The sequence below is a fragment of the Loxodonta africana genome, chromosome 1 (genome assembly GCF_030014295.1).
Source record: "Loxodonta africana isolate mLoxAfr1 chromosome 1, mLoxAfr1.hap2, whole genome shotgun sequence".
Taxonomy (NCBI): Eukaryota; Metazoa; Chordata; class Mammalia; order Proboscidea; family Elephantidae; genus Loxodonta; species Loxodonta africana.
Genome location: NC_087342.1, coordinates 162,357,687 through 162,372,574, shown reverse-complemented (window position 1 = coordinate 162,372,574; position 14,888 = coordinate 162,357,687). Strand labels below are relative to the sequence as shown.

Sequence of the window (14,888 nt, the reverse complement as noted above, 5' to 3'; positions counted from 1 at the left end):
TTCCCGTGGTTTAAATGCAGTGATAAGTCTTCCTTTTGTACTTGCTTCAGTGACAAAACCTAATGGAGTTTTGCCTGCTTAGGGGGCTCTTCCCTTCTTAGGTGCTTTTGAGTATTTGGAAGAGTAGTCGTTTTTCCTGTGGAGAATATTGCTCAGTGTATAGTAAATTTATGCCCTGTGATTCTATTTTGCATTTTTTTCTCTCAACACAATGACTTTCATTTTAATACTGCATCATAACCTAATCTTTGTAAGATATTTTAAGGAACAAGGTGGGATGCAAATGCCAGTTATGATTCATTGGAATATGGTATTGTCAAGGCCCACAGTTCAGCCTAGTTGACCGTGAGGCTAACGGAGGCCTTTGACCCCCAGCTGAGTTCTTACGTGCACAGCCGCACGTTCCTCAACTGGCAGTGGACTATTGCAAATTTCAGGAAAGTTAAAATATGTAAAAATACATCCCTTAGAATTAAGAATATGTAGTGTATCATTTCTAAAAATGACCACACCTGCTGGACTGAGAATGACTAGAGGAACCCCCAAGACTATTGCCCTAAGATACCTTTTGAACTTGGAATTGAAGCTATTTCTGCAGGTCACTTCTCAGCCAAACAATAGATTAGCTTATAAAATAAACAGTATCACCCGCAAGTAATGTGTTCCCTTAAACAATTAACTATGTGAGACCAAACAGTCAACATTTACCCAAAAGCAAAGATGAGAAGGCAAGGAGGGGGAGGGGAAGCTAAATCAATGGAAACAGAACAAGTAGAATGGAAATAATGAGAATGCTGACACATTGTAAAAATTGTAACCAATGGCAGAAAACAATTTGTACAATAATTGTTAAAAGGGAACCTAATTTTCTGTGTGAACTTTCACCTAAAACACAATATTATTTTACAAAAGATAAAAAAAAATGTGGTATATCAAATTGTAAATGAGCAAGATTATCTTATGCATATTCTGCAGTCTGCTCAATTTGTTGTTGCAGATTTTACGGCTCTAACGTTAAAAATAATGATATGTACATGTAGCGTATTGACTAACACAGTATAACAATTAGGCAAGTTTTGATCAAAAATAAAACTATTTTTAAAAACTTGAGTATGTCATGGGTAGTGATTAAATATAAAAGTTGAAAATATTGACTAAGTCATTTCTAGTCAGTCACAGAAGATCTATTAAGAAAAACTGTTCTTTAGAAAATTTGAAGATCTCAGAAATTGCTGTTTTTACAATAGCATATTGCATTTATTACACTTTAAATACGTTAAAACTTTACTGTGTGCATGTAAATATATCTAGAGAAAATACAGACTATTTTGATTTGTTGTTCTCAATTGGCTCTTGATTTTTTTTTTTGTTTGTTTTGATTGTTGTTCTCACTTTTGAACTTTTTACGATGGAAAATCTCAAACATATGCAAACTAGAGAAAATGATGTAATGAGCCCCCACGTACCCATAAACCACCTCATGACTGATCTTGTTTAATTTTTGATAAAATTTTATTGCTAACGCGTTCTGTTTTCTTCCTGAGGGTAACAGTTTTTTATGCCATTAGCCTCTAGGTCGGCTCGGGGCTTCAGTTATTGGAATCGATCCTGTGGATGAGAACATTAAAACAGCACAACATCATAAATCATTTGATCCAGTCCTGGCTAAGAGGATAGAGTACAGAGCATGTTCTCTGGAAGAGATTGTGGAAGAAACCATAGAAACATTTGATGCCATCGTAGCTTCTGAGGTTGTAGAACATGTGCTTGATCTAGAAACATTTATACAGTGCTGCTGTCGAGTGTTAAAAGTAAGACTTACAGAGTTTACTTATTTGTTTGTTTTTGTTTTGCATATGTGCATATGTCCATAGCAATAAATTGTCCCATAATACCTTAGCAGACCAGTGGGCAAGGTTTAGGGAAGGAGGAACTGGGAAGCCAGTATTAAGAGACAGCATCTCTGCTGGAGAGTCCTTGCCCCTAGGCTTCGTATTTCAAGTTGGCCGTCAATACTGGGTTTTTCCAGTATTCTTTGGTATCTTTTTTTTTTTTTTATTGTTCTTTAAGGGAAAGTTTACAAATCAAGTCAGTCTCTCATACAAAAATTTATATATACCTTGCTATATACTCCTAGTTGCTCTCTCTCTAATAAGACAGCACACTCCTTCCCTCCACTCTCTATTTTTGTGTCCATTCGGCCAGCTTCTGACCCCGTCTACCCTCTCATCTCCCCTTCAGACAGGAGCTGCCCACATAGACTCATGTGTCTACTTGATCCAAGAAGCTCACTCCTCACCAGTATCATTTTCTATCGCATATTCCAGTCCAATCCCTGTCTGAAGAGTTGGCTTTGGGAATGGTTCCTGTCTTGGGCTAACAGAAGGTCTGGGGACCGTGACCTCTAGGGTCCTTTTAATCTCAGTAGGACCATTAAGTCTGGTCTTGTTATGAGAATTTGAGGTCTGCATCCCACTGCTCTCCTGCTCCCTCAGGGGTTCTCTGTTGTGTCCCCTGTCAGGGCAGCCATCAGTTATAGCTAGGCACCATCTAGTTCTTCTGGTCTCAGGCTGATGTAGTCTCTGGTTTATGTGGCCCTTTCTGTCTCTTGGGCTTCTGTTGGTATCTTGATTCCCAGGGACATTGTAAAGTGTTGGTGCTAAAAAATTGGAAAACTATAAATTTAGAGCAGTATTTTTCCATTCTGGATTAAACAGCTAATAGACATTGAATGGAAATTACCAAAAAATTGATTTGGATTAAAAACTCACTGCCATTGAGTTGATTCTGACTCATACCAACCTATAATGTTTGCAAGGCTGTAAATCTTTATGGAAGCAGACTGCCATATCTTTCTCCCTCGGAGCTGCAGTTGGTTCAAACCTTATGGCTAGCAGCGAAGCGCTTTAACCACTGTGCCATAAATTTACTTAACAAATTTAAGTAAATTTATCCTAAATTTACTTAACAAATAGTATTTGTTAAATAACTATGCATGTGATATATGTATAACAGTTTTCAGCTTATAAGAGAGTACTTCACACATATGATCTCATTTAATTTTACTTACAAACAGGTAAGGAAGGTAAGTCAGGCATTGTTATCACCTCCTTTGCCAATGAGGACTCAGGATTTGAGAGATGTCATCATAGATCGCTGGGCCAGTAAATGGGACTTAAGGCTAGATCATTTAATGCCAGGTGTGGTTCTTCCCATTACATTTTTATGCCTATATAATTTGCAGACTTCAGCCTCTGAGTGTGGTTCCAAATTTCTTTAACTCTTTGTTTTTAAACAATTTTAGATATATAGAAGAGTTGCAAAGATAATAGAGTTTTCCCACATACCCTTCACCCTGTTTCCCCTTATGTTAACATCTCACATAACCAGAGCAGGGACTAGCGTGAGACAAGCTAGGTGCCTAGGGCAGAAAATTTAAGGAGGCAGTCCCTGTAGGGTCCTGATCCTGCACTTGCGCAGCACTGAGTGAGTACCTCCTTAAATTTTGTCCATTAGACAACTCACTTACCTCACCCTAGTACCAGACTTGTATATAACCGTGGTACATTTCTCAAAACTGAGAAATTAACCCATCGGGAGCAGGGGAGAATGAAGAAAACTAAAGACACAAGGGAAAAATTAGCCCAAAGGACTGATGGACCACAACTACCACAGCCTCCACCAGACTGAGTCCAGTACAACTGGATGGTGCCTAGCTGCCACCACCAACTGCTCTGACAGGGATCACAATAGAAGGTCCCGGACAGAGCTGGAGAAAAATGTAGAACAAAATTCTAACTCACAAAAAAAGACCAGAGTTACCAGCCCGACTGGGACTGAAGAAACCCTGAGAGTATGGCACCCGGATACCCTTTTAGCTCAGTAATGAAGTACTCCTGGGTTTTACCCTTAAGTCAAAGATTAAACAGCCCCCCACTGCCCCCCCCTCCAAAAAAAAAAGAGACTAAAGGGGCACACCAGCCCAGGGGCAAGGACTAGAAGGCAGGAGGGGATAGGAAAGCTGGTAATAGGGAGCCCAAGGTCGAGAAGGGAGAGTGTTGACATGTCATGGTTTTGGTAACCAGTGTCACAAAACAGTACGTGTAATAACTGTTTAATGAGAAGCTAGTTTGTTCTGAAACCTTCATCTAAAGTACAGTAATAAATGTGTGTGTGTTTATATAAAGTAGAACAAAAAACTAAGAAATTAATGTTGGCTAGATACCATTCATTTCACTACAGACCTTACCAAATTTTGTCATTTTTTCGCTGAAGTCCTTTATCTGTTGTAGGATCCAATCCAGGATTCCACTTTGCATTTAGTTGCAATGTCTCCTCCAATCTGTGACAGTTTCTTGGTGTTATCCTCTGAAATGGAATTTTATTCGGTTTAGTTTCTATTATCCAAGCACAAGTACTTAATTATTAATTTTTGTGATGTGTGTCAGAGTCATTATGTATGAATGAGCGTTCTTTCATATGTATGAGAAATGCTGGCATTGTAGGCTTTAAAGCCAATTTTTGTTTTAATGTGAATACCATTTTTTTTTTAATGACCATTGCTTGTCACCACTTCCTTTGAATAAGATTTTGTAGAACACAGATTGGGGCCCTGGTGGCCCTGGAGGCACAATGGTTAAGCATTTAGCAAAAAGTTGGCAGTTTGAATCCACCAGCCACTCCTTGGAAACTGTATGGGGCAGTTCTACTCTGTCTTATAGGGTCTCTATGACCGTTGCTTGCCACCATTTCCTTAGAATAAGATTTTGTAGAACAGAGATTAGTTACTTTTAAGTGATTTTTAGTAAGATATTTTAGAATATTAGTGTTTTAGAGAGAAAATTCACAATATGTAATGATGTAATGTGTGGTATTTCACTTTTTACTTAGGGGCACATTCTAATACTTCAAGCCTTCCTCCTGTGTTTTTTATTTTTGGTTTAGGTGGTATTTGAGATATATTATCTCCTTCTCTCTTCCTTTCTCTCCATTCTCTCCAGTACCACCCATCAGTGCCACACATATCTTGTCTATAGTAATATGAATGTTTTCATGGGAATCTTTGACATATTATCCCCATTGGGGTAATAGAATGTGTAGAAGAGGGAGGAGGTGTTAATGTCCTTGCTGTTGGTGGGAGTAAATATATGCAACTCTGTAAGTATAGTAATTTAAAAATTGCAAACTAAACAGTCCCATAAATGCTTATCTTGATCTCTTCATATAATTTATACAAATGAAATAAAAAAAAAAAACTTACAAAACTTAATCATTACTGTTTTTGGGGGGGGAGCACTTACTGGAACTGCTCTCTGGCACAAGCTCTGTGGCTCTATGCTATCCCAAACAAGTTAGGCAGACTCAGCACTCCCCTGAGGTCTGTACACTCAAGAGGAAACAGTGTTGACATATGGGAAAACGTAAATGTGCACATGTAACAAGGAAAAGGAGCCTGACCTCTTTCTATATTTTTATTATAAAGTATTTGAGTTTATTATGAAGAACTTGAAAAGAGAATGTGTGTAATGTACGTAAACCACAGTAATGTATGAGTTTAAGAGTTGTATGAACTGTTACAGTGAATGCATCTGTAGAAGACTGCCTTTAATAATGAATTTTCCAAGATAAGAAAACACTTTTTTGTTAAATTACATTTGATCATACTTTGCACTAAGAAAGGCAGGGAAAGAGGAAGCCAAGCCTTTATCTAACTGATACTCCTGACCTTTTAAATTTTACTTTGATGTATATTTTTTTTAGCCTGGTGGTTCTTTATTCATTACTACAATCAACAAAACACAGCTGTCCTATGCCTTGGGAATTGTTTTTGCAGAGCAAATTGCAGGTCTTGTACCAAAAGGTACTCATACATGGGAGAAGTTTGTTTCACCTGAAAAGCTAGAGAGCATTCTGGAATCAAGTAAGTATGAAAAAGAATTTTTTCAGTTTACAAGGCCTAACTGAACTTTTATGCGTCTATTGTGGATTGAATTGTGTCCCACAAAAATGTGTGTCAACTTGACTAGGCCATGATTCCCAGTATCCTGTGGTTGTCCCCCACTTTGTGATCTGATGTGATTATCCTGTGTGTTGTAAATCCTAAACTTTATGATGTAAATGAGGCAGGATTAGAGGCAGTTATGTTAATGAGGTAGTACATAGTCTACAGGATTAGGTTGTATCTTGAAATATAAAAGAGAGAAGCAAGCAGAGAGGAAAGGGACCTCATTACCACCAAGAAAGAAGAGCCAGGAGCAGATTGGATCCTTTGGACCCAGGGTCTCTGAGCTGAGAAGCTCCTAGACCCCGGGGAAGAATGATGCCAAGACACATGAAGATTTCTGAGGAATGCTGGGCTCACAGATGTTGAAAGGAGACAGGGACCTTCCCCCAGAGCAGTCAGAGAGAGAAAGCCTTCCCCCAGGGCTGGGACTCTGAATTTGGACTTCGAGGCTCCTAAACTGTGAGAGAATAAATTTCTGTTTGTTAAAGCCATCCACTTGTGATATTTCTGTTATAGCAGCACTAGATAACTAAAACGGCATCTATAATTTTTAATCACACAACCTAGCACGTAACTGAATAGACCCATTATTTTTTGGATATTGGTTTCATCTCATCAAATAGGTCATAAACTCCCTGAAGTCATGATTATATATTAGATACCACCTCTCTCTCACCTGTTGCACCTGTGGCCAGGCAAATAGTAGATATCAGTGAATACCTTTTGGCTGTTTATTCTTCGCTTGCTTAAGGATGAGATACAAATGTCTATTACTTGTACATCCTCAGTTTGCCCTAGTGAGGCTGCTTGTATCAGCTTATCTTTATGCATTATTTTTCCTGATTTCTCCACACTCAGATATATTTTGAATTTATCACTTTTTAAAAATAATATATTACTGTGTTTTCGATGAAAGTTTACATAGCAAATTAGGTTCCCATTTGACAATTTCTATACAAATCATTCACTGACATTAGTTACATTTTTCACGATGCGTCAACATTCTCTTTAATTGCATTCTTGTTGTTCCATTTCCAGTAGTCTGCTTTCCCAGCCCCCTTATCTTCTCTTCTCATCTTTGCTTTAGAGTAATGGTTGATCGTTTTAGTCTTGTATAGATGGTTTTTTAATGGATCACTGTACTCGTGGGTTATAGTCTTTATTTTGTGTGCCAGTCTGTCATTTCGCTAAAAGGTGACCTCAGGGGATAGTTTCAGTTCAAGGTTTAAAGAGTAGCTCAAGGGGATAGTCTCAGAGAGTCATCTCATCTCAGCTGGTACAGTAAGTCTGGGCTTTTTAGGGATTTCAGTTCTGTTCCATGTTTTTCTCCTGTTCTGTCAGGATCCATTTATTGTGGTCCTGATCAGAATGGTCAGTAGTGTTAGCCAGGCACCGTCTAGTTCTTCTGGTCTCAGGGTAGATGAGGCTGTAGCTCATTTGGGCTATTTTCTTCTCTAAGACTAGTTTCTTCTCTAAGACTTTGGCTTCCCTCTTTCTCTTTTGCTTCTGACAAGTAGAGATCAATAGTTGTATCTTAGATGGCTGCTTGTAAGCTTTTAAGACCCTAGATGCTACTCACCTCACTAGGATGCAGACTTGAACTCTATGAACTAAATTATGCCAGTTGACTGAGTTGTCTCATGAGACTAAGGTCCTAAGCCTTCAAACCTAGGAAACCATCTCACAAGCTGTTTGGTTATGTACGAGAAGCATCTGTAACTGTGTCCTCTGTGAATATATGTAAGTAAACACATATCTGTATGTACACATACATATAGATATTTCTATTTATACACACATATGTACGCACCTGTACCTACCAATACATATATATACCTGTACACATACGTATGTGACCATACACTAATTTTTTGTTATTCTTGGTGTTGTTGACAAATTGTATGTGTTGTATTCTTTAGCACAGATATCCTTTTCTCTTCTGCACTTCTTAGTGGCATTGTTTACTTTGGTCAAACTGTGCTCATTACACCCACATTTGGTGCTACTTTTCCCATCACCAAAAATAGCAAGTATCTATGCTCTAAAGAGTGATTCCTCGCCCCCACACCTATACCTGGTAGCCACCAATGGACATCGGTCTGTGTATATATATCTATTCTTGTCTTCTTATGGAAGAGTTGTTGCAGTTAGGTGCCATCAAGACGCTTCCGACTCATAGCGACCCTGTGTACAACAGAATGAAACACTGCCTGGTGTTGCTCCATCCTCACAATCGTTGCTATGCTTGAGCCCATCATTGCAGCCGCTGTGTCAATCTTCCTCTTTTTCGCTGACCCTCTACTTTACAAAGCTTGATGTCCTTCTCCAGGCACTGATCCCTCCTGATAATATGTCCAAAGCATGTGAGATGTTGTCCTTCCATCCTTGCTTCTAAGGAGGATTCTGGTTGCACTCCTTCAAAAACAGATTTGTTCCGTCTTTTGGCAGTCCATGGTATATTCAGTACTTTTCACCAACACCACAGTTCAAAGGTGTCAATTCTTCTTTGGTCTTCCTTATTCATTGTCCAGCTTTTGCAAGCATATGAGGTGATTGAAAACACCATGGCTTGGATCAGGCGCACCTTAGTCCTTAAGGTGACATCTTTGCTTTTTTAACACTGTAAAGAAGTCTTTTGCAGCAGATTTGCCCAATGCAGTGGATCTTTTGATTTCTTGAGTGCTGCTTCCATGGGTGTTGATTGTTGGATTCAAGTAAAATGAAATCCTTGACAACTCTAATCTTTTCTCCATTAATCATGATATTGCTTATTGGTCCAGTTGTGAGGACTTCCGTTTTTTTTTATGTTGAGGTCTGAAGGCTGTGGTCTTTGATCTTCATCAGCAAGTGCCTAAAGTCCTTTTCACTGTCAACAACCAAGGTTGCGTCATCTGCGTAACACAGGCTGTTAATGAGTCTTTCTCCAATCCTGATGCCCCATTCTTCTTCATAGAGTCCAGCTTCTCAGATTATTTGCTTAACACACAGATTGAATAAGTGTGGTGAAAGGAAACAGCCCTGAGACACACTTTTCCTGACTTTAAACCACACAGTATCCCCTTGTTCTGTTCGAACAACTGCCTCTTGATCTATGTACAGGTTCCTTATGAGCACAATAAAGTGTTCGGGGATTCCTGTTCTTCGCAATGTTATCCATAATTTGATATGATCCATACAGTCCAATGCCTTTGCATAGTAAATAAAACATAGGTAAACATCTTTCTGGTGTTCTCTGCTTTCAGCCAGGACCCATCTTACATCAGCAAGGATATTCCTGGCTCCGCATCCTCTTCTGAATCTGGCTTGAATTTCTGGCAGCTCCCTGTCAATGTACCCCTGCAGCTGCTTTTGAATGATCTTCAGCAAAATTTTACTTCGGGGTGATATTAATGATATTGTTCGATAATTTCCACATTCAGTTGGATCACTTTTCTTTGGAATAGGCGTAAATATGGATCTCTTCTAGTTGGTTGGTGAGGTAGCCGTCTTCTAAATTTCTTGGCATAGATAAGTAAGCACTTCCAGTGCTGCATCCGTTTGTTGAAACATCTTAATTGGTATTTCATCAATTCCTGGAGTCTTCTTTTTTGCCAGTGCCTTCAGTGCAGCTCGGACCTCTTCCTTCAGTACCATCTGCTCCTGATTGTATTCTGCCTCCTGAAATGATTGAACGTTGACCAATTCTTTTTAGTACAATGACTGTGAATTCCTTCCGTCTTCTTTTGATGCTTCCTGTGTCATTCAATATTTTCCCTGTAGAATCCCTCAGTATTGCAACTTGAGGCTTGAATTTTTTCTTCAGTTCTTTTAGCTTGAGAAATGTCAAGCCTGTTCTTCACTTTTGGTTTTCTGACTCATCGTCTTTGCACATGTAATTATAATACTTTGTCTTCTTGAGCTGCCCTTCGAAATCTTCAGTTCAGCTCTTGTACTTCATCATTTCTTCCATTTGCTTTAGCTACTTAATGTTCAAGAGCAAGTTTCAGAGTCTCTTCTGACATTCATTTTGGTCTCTTCTTTCTTTCCTGTCTTTTTAATGACTTCTTATTTTCTTCACATACGAGGTCCTTGACGTCATCCCACAACTTGTTTGGTCTTCGGTCATTAGTGTTCAACACAAAAAAAGTATTCTTGAGATGCTCTCTAAATTCAGGTGGGATATATTCAGGGCCGTACTTTGGCTCTTGTGGACTTGTTCTAATTTTCTTCAGTGTCAACTTGAACTTACATGTGAGCAATTGATGGTCTGTCCCGCAGTGGGCCCCTGGCCTTGCTCTGACTGATAATATGGAGTCTTCCTGTCGTCTCTTTCCACAGATGTAGTGGATTTCATTCCTGTGTATTCCATCTGCTGAGGTCCACGTGTATAGTCACCATTTATGTTGTTGAAAAAAGATATTTGCCCTGAAGAAGTTGTTGGTCTTGCAAAGTTGTATCATGCAGTCTCCAGCATCTTTTTATCACCAAGGCCATATTTTCTAACTACTGATCCTTCTTTGTTTCCAGTTTTCACATTCCAATCACCAGTAATTATCAATGCATCCTGATTGCATGTTTGATCAATTTCAGACTGCAGAAGTTGGTAAAAATCTTCAGTTTCTTCATCTTTGGCCTTACTGCTTGGTACCTACATTTGAATAATAGTCGTATTAACTGGGCTTCCTTGTAGGCATATGGATATCATCCTATCACTGAAAGCATTGTACTTCAGGATAGATCTAGAAATGTTCTTTTTGACGATGAATGCAATGCCATTCCTCTTCAAGTTGTCATTCCCGGCATAGTAGACCATATGATTGTCTGATTCATAATGGCCAATACCAGTCGCATTTCAGTTCACTAATGCCTAGGATATCGATGTTTATGCTTTCCATTTTATTTTTGATGATTTCCAGTTTTCCTAGAATTCATACTTCATACATTCCGCGTTCCGATTATTGATGAGTATTTGCAGCTTTTCTTGTCATTTTGAGGCGTGCCACATCAGCAGATGAAGGTCCCAAAAGCTTCACTTCATCCACATCATTAAGGTCAACCCTGCTTTGAGGAGACAGCTCTTCCCCAGTTGTCTTTTGAGTGCCTTCCACCCTGAGAGTTTCATCTTCCTGTACTATATCAGACAGTGTTCTACTGCTATTTATAAGATTTTTACTGGCTAGTTCTTTTCAGAAGTAGACTGCTAGGTACTTCCTCCTAGTCTTAGTCTGAAAGCTCAGCTGAAACCTGTCTACCATGGGTGACCCTGCTGGTGTTTGAATACCGGTGCCATAGCTTCCAACATCACAGCAACACGCAAGCCCCCACAGTATGACAAACTGACAGATGCTCAGGGGTGTGAAAGTGGGATCATAAAATATTTGTCCTTATATGATTGATTTACTTCATTTAGCATTAAGTCCTTCAGATCCATCCATGTTATAATACATTTCATGGACTCATCATTGTTCTTTATGGGTGCACAGTATTCCATTGTATGTATACAGTATTCCATTGTATGCTTATCCGTTCATTTTTTGAAGGACATGTCAGCTGTTTCCTTTTTTTTGCTATTGTGAATAATGCTGCAGTGAACATAGGTGTGCGTATGTCCTTATCACTTTTTCTGTATTTTATGTTACTTATAGTGTGCCTTCTATTATGGTTATTTTGGAGTTTTCTTAGCCCCTTTCAGGCCTTGAGGGCAAGACTGTCTCCTTTTTGTACTTAATATAGTGCCTAACTCTGCTTTACACACATAGTAAGCACTTGATTTATGCACTGAATTCCTGTTAAGTAATAAGGTTTATCAGTTCATTTATTTGGCTTTTGGTATTCCTATCGAATACTTAGATTCATGTATTTCTCTTGCTTTTTGTTCATATGACTTGATTTTATTTGTAATATTGTTCAAGCCTGCAGCAATGTAATAAGTTCTAAAGATTTCTGCGAGTAACCTTGTTGAAATAGAAAAAATATTTTAAAGATGCTTTTTACGGACAATCATTTGTTGGTAGGTATTTTCTAATAACAGCTAACGTTTATTAAGTACTTGCCAAATGCCAAGCACTGTGCCAAGTACTTTACACACTTCATCTCATCTAATTCTAACAACATCTTGGTGAGCTGTGTTCTGTACACATGAGAAAACTGTGACTCAGAAAGGATAAATGACTTGCCTTGGTCACCATCTAGTAAGTGGCAGAGCTGAGGTTTGAACACAGGCAGTCTGCTTTAGAGTCTGTGTTCTTCTACTCTGCAATAAATGCTTACAAAGTATTTTTATCTGTTAAGTTAGGATTCTTTTAATGTGGAGAGTTGCATGAAAGTTTTTAATATCTATTAAGTATTAATATTCTAATTTTTTTCAGATGGTCTGTCAGTTCTAACTGTGGCAGGAATGCTCTACAACCCTTTCTCAGGATACTGGCATTGGAGTGAAAATACCAGTCTTAACTATGCAGCTCATGCTGTAAAATCCAAGGCGGAGGAACCCCCAGCACCCACAGAGTTTTTTCTGAATAGAGAGACAGAGAGGCTCCAAGCTAACGACTCCGCCAACCCAGGTGCACATGAAGAGCTGAAGAAATGAATCGTTCTGAGGACTGTAATAATATGACTTGATGTTTACAAATACAGAAAAATACATACAGGCGGTGAGATCTGTTCCTAACTGTGTCTTTATGTCTTTAAGTCAAATTTGCATGTAAGTTGGAACAGGTTCTTATTTAGCCTTACTTTAGCATAAGAAAAGGCTCGAAGCCTTTTCAGTGATTTAAAACCTGCACGTGCAGCAAGTGAAGGTGGTTGTGATGAAGAATTTGCTGCGAGTAGAGGTTGGTTGAATCATTTCAAAGTGAGGAGGGCAAATTTACATAACGTTAGGGGGTAAGTATGAGTTTCCATATTAGTTGGTTGTAACCTCAGAACTGTCTGTAGATGATTTTTGGATTGAGAATCATGGAAAAAAAAAAAAAAAGATCAATAAAAAGGGCTAAAACCTTTGAACAAAAGTTTTTGTTGTTTATATCTAATAGCTACTTTCAAGGGATTATTGAAAACTTTATGAATAAAAAAGTTTTGCCCAGGATACTCTGTGGTCTAGGAGCTTAAGTTCTCAGCCTTTGTTATAAAGCTAGGATATATATATTTTATTTCATTCTACAGATTACATATCTATTTTTGAGCATGTATAAAACATATGTATATACTGTAACCTTTTTTTTTTAATTTTTATTGTGCTTTAAGTGAAAGTTTGCAAATCAAGTCAGTCTCTCATACAAAAATTTATGTACACCTTGCCATATACTCCTAGTTGCTTTCCCCCTAATGAAACAGCACACTCCTTCTGTCTATTTCTGTGTCTACTCAGCCAGCGTCTGTTCCCCTCTGCCTTTTCATCTCCCCTCCAGACAGAAGCTGCCCACATAGTCTCATGTGTCTACTTGATCCAAGAAGCTCACTCCTCACCAGTATCATTTTCTGTTCTATAGTCCCGTCCAATCCCTGTCTGAAAAGTTGGCTTTGGGAATGGTTCCTGTCTTGGGCTAACAGAAGGTCTGGGGACCATGACCTCTGCGGTCCTTCTAGTCTCAGTCAGACCATTAAGTCTGGTCTTTTTACAAGAATTTAAGGTCTGCATCCCACTGCTCTCCTGCTTCCCGAGGAGTCCTCTCTTATGTACCCTGTCAGGGTGATCGGCAGTTGTAGCCAGGCACCATCTAGTTCTTCTGGTCTCAGGCTGATGTAGTCTCTGGTTTATGGGGCCCTTTCTGTCTCTTGGGCTCATAATTACCTTGTGTCTTTGGTGTTCTTCATTCTCCTTTGCTCCAGGTGGGTTGAGACCAATTGATGCATCTTAGATGGCCACTTGCTAGCATTTAAGACCCCAGACACCACTCACCAAAGTAGGATGCAGAATGTTTTCTTAATAGATTTTATTATGCCAGTTGACCTAGATGTCTGTTGAAACCATGGTCCCCTACCTCCCACCCCTGCTACCCTGGCGTTTGAAGCATTCAGTTTATTCAGGAAACTTGTTTGCTTTTGGTTTAGTCCAGTTGTGCTGACCTCTCCTGTATTGTGTGTTATCTTTCCCTTCGCCTAAAATAGTTCTTGCCTACTATCTAATTAGTGAATACCCTTCTTCCTTCCTCCCTCCCTACTCTCATAACCATCAAAGAATACTTTTTTCTCTGTTTAAACTATTTCTCGAGTTCTTATAATGGTGGTCTCATACATATTTGTCCTTTTGCAACTGACTAATTTCACTCAGCATAATGCCTTCCAGATTCCTCTGTGTTATGAAATGTTTCACAGATTCGTCATTGTTCTTTATCGATGCATAGTATTCCATTGTGTGAATATACCATAATTTATTTATCCATTCATCCGTTGATGGGCACCGTGGTTCCTTCCACCTTTTTGCTACTGTAAACAGTGCTACAGTGAACATGGGTGTGCATATATCTGTTCATGTAAAGGCTCTTATTTCTCTAGAATATAGTTGAAGGAGTGGGATTGCTGGATCATATGGTAGTTCTATTTCTAGCTTTTTAATGAAGCACCAAATCAATTTCCAAAGTGGTTGTACCAATTTACATTCCCACCAGCAGTGTATAAGTGTTCTAGTCTCTCCACAACCTCTCCAGCATTTATTATTTTGTGTTTTTTGAATTAATGCCAGCCGTGTTGGAGTGAGATGGAATCTCATTGTAGTTTTGGTTTGGATTTCTCTAAGGGCTAATGATCATGAGCATTTCCTCATGTTAAACTTTTAATTTAAAGGAATTAGTATCATCTGTGTTTCTTTTTATTTGCTTTTAGCTAAAGGCAGTTATGCTTCTGACTGAAGAAAACCAAATATAGTTTCATACCACTTATATTTGGGAAGATAAATTTTTTTTTT

General features: G+C 38.7%; 1 protein-coding gene across 9 annotated transcripts in view; it reads left to right on the top strand.

The window, feature by feature from the left end:
- Positions 1-12,993, top strand: part of COQ3 (coenzyme Q3, methyltransferase) — a 37,212-nt gene extending 24,219 nt beyond the window's left edge. For all 9 annotated transcript variants that reach the window (XM_023543595.2, XM_010602395.3, XM_010602376.3 and 6 more), the window contains 3 exons: positions 1,569-1,811; positions 5,761-5,920; positions 12,352-12,993. In XM_023543595.2, the coding sequence (XP_023399363.2) occupies positions 1,569-1,811; positions 5,761-5,920; positions 12,352-12,572 (624 nt within the window). In that variant the 3' untranslated portion in view covers positions 12,573-12,993. The remainder of the gene's footprint in view (positions 1-1,568; positions 1,812-5,760; positions 5,921-12,351) is intronic.
- Positions 12,994-14,888: the final 1,895 nt, after the last annotated feature.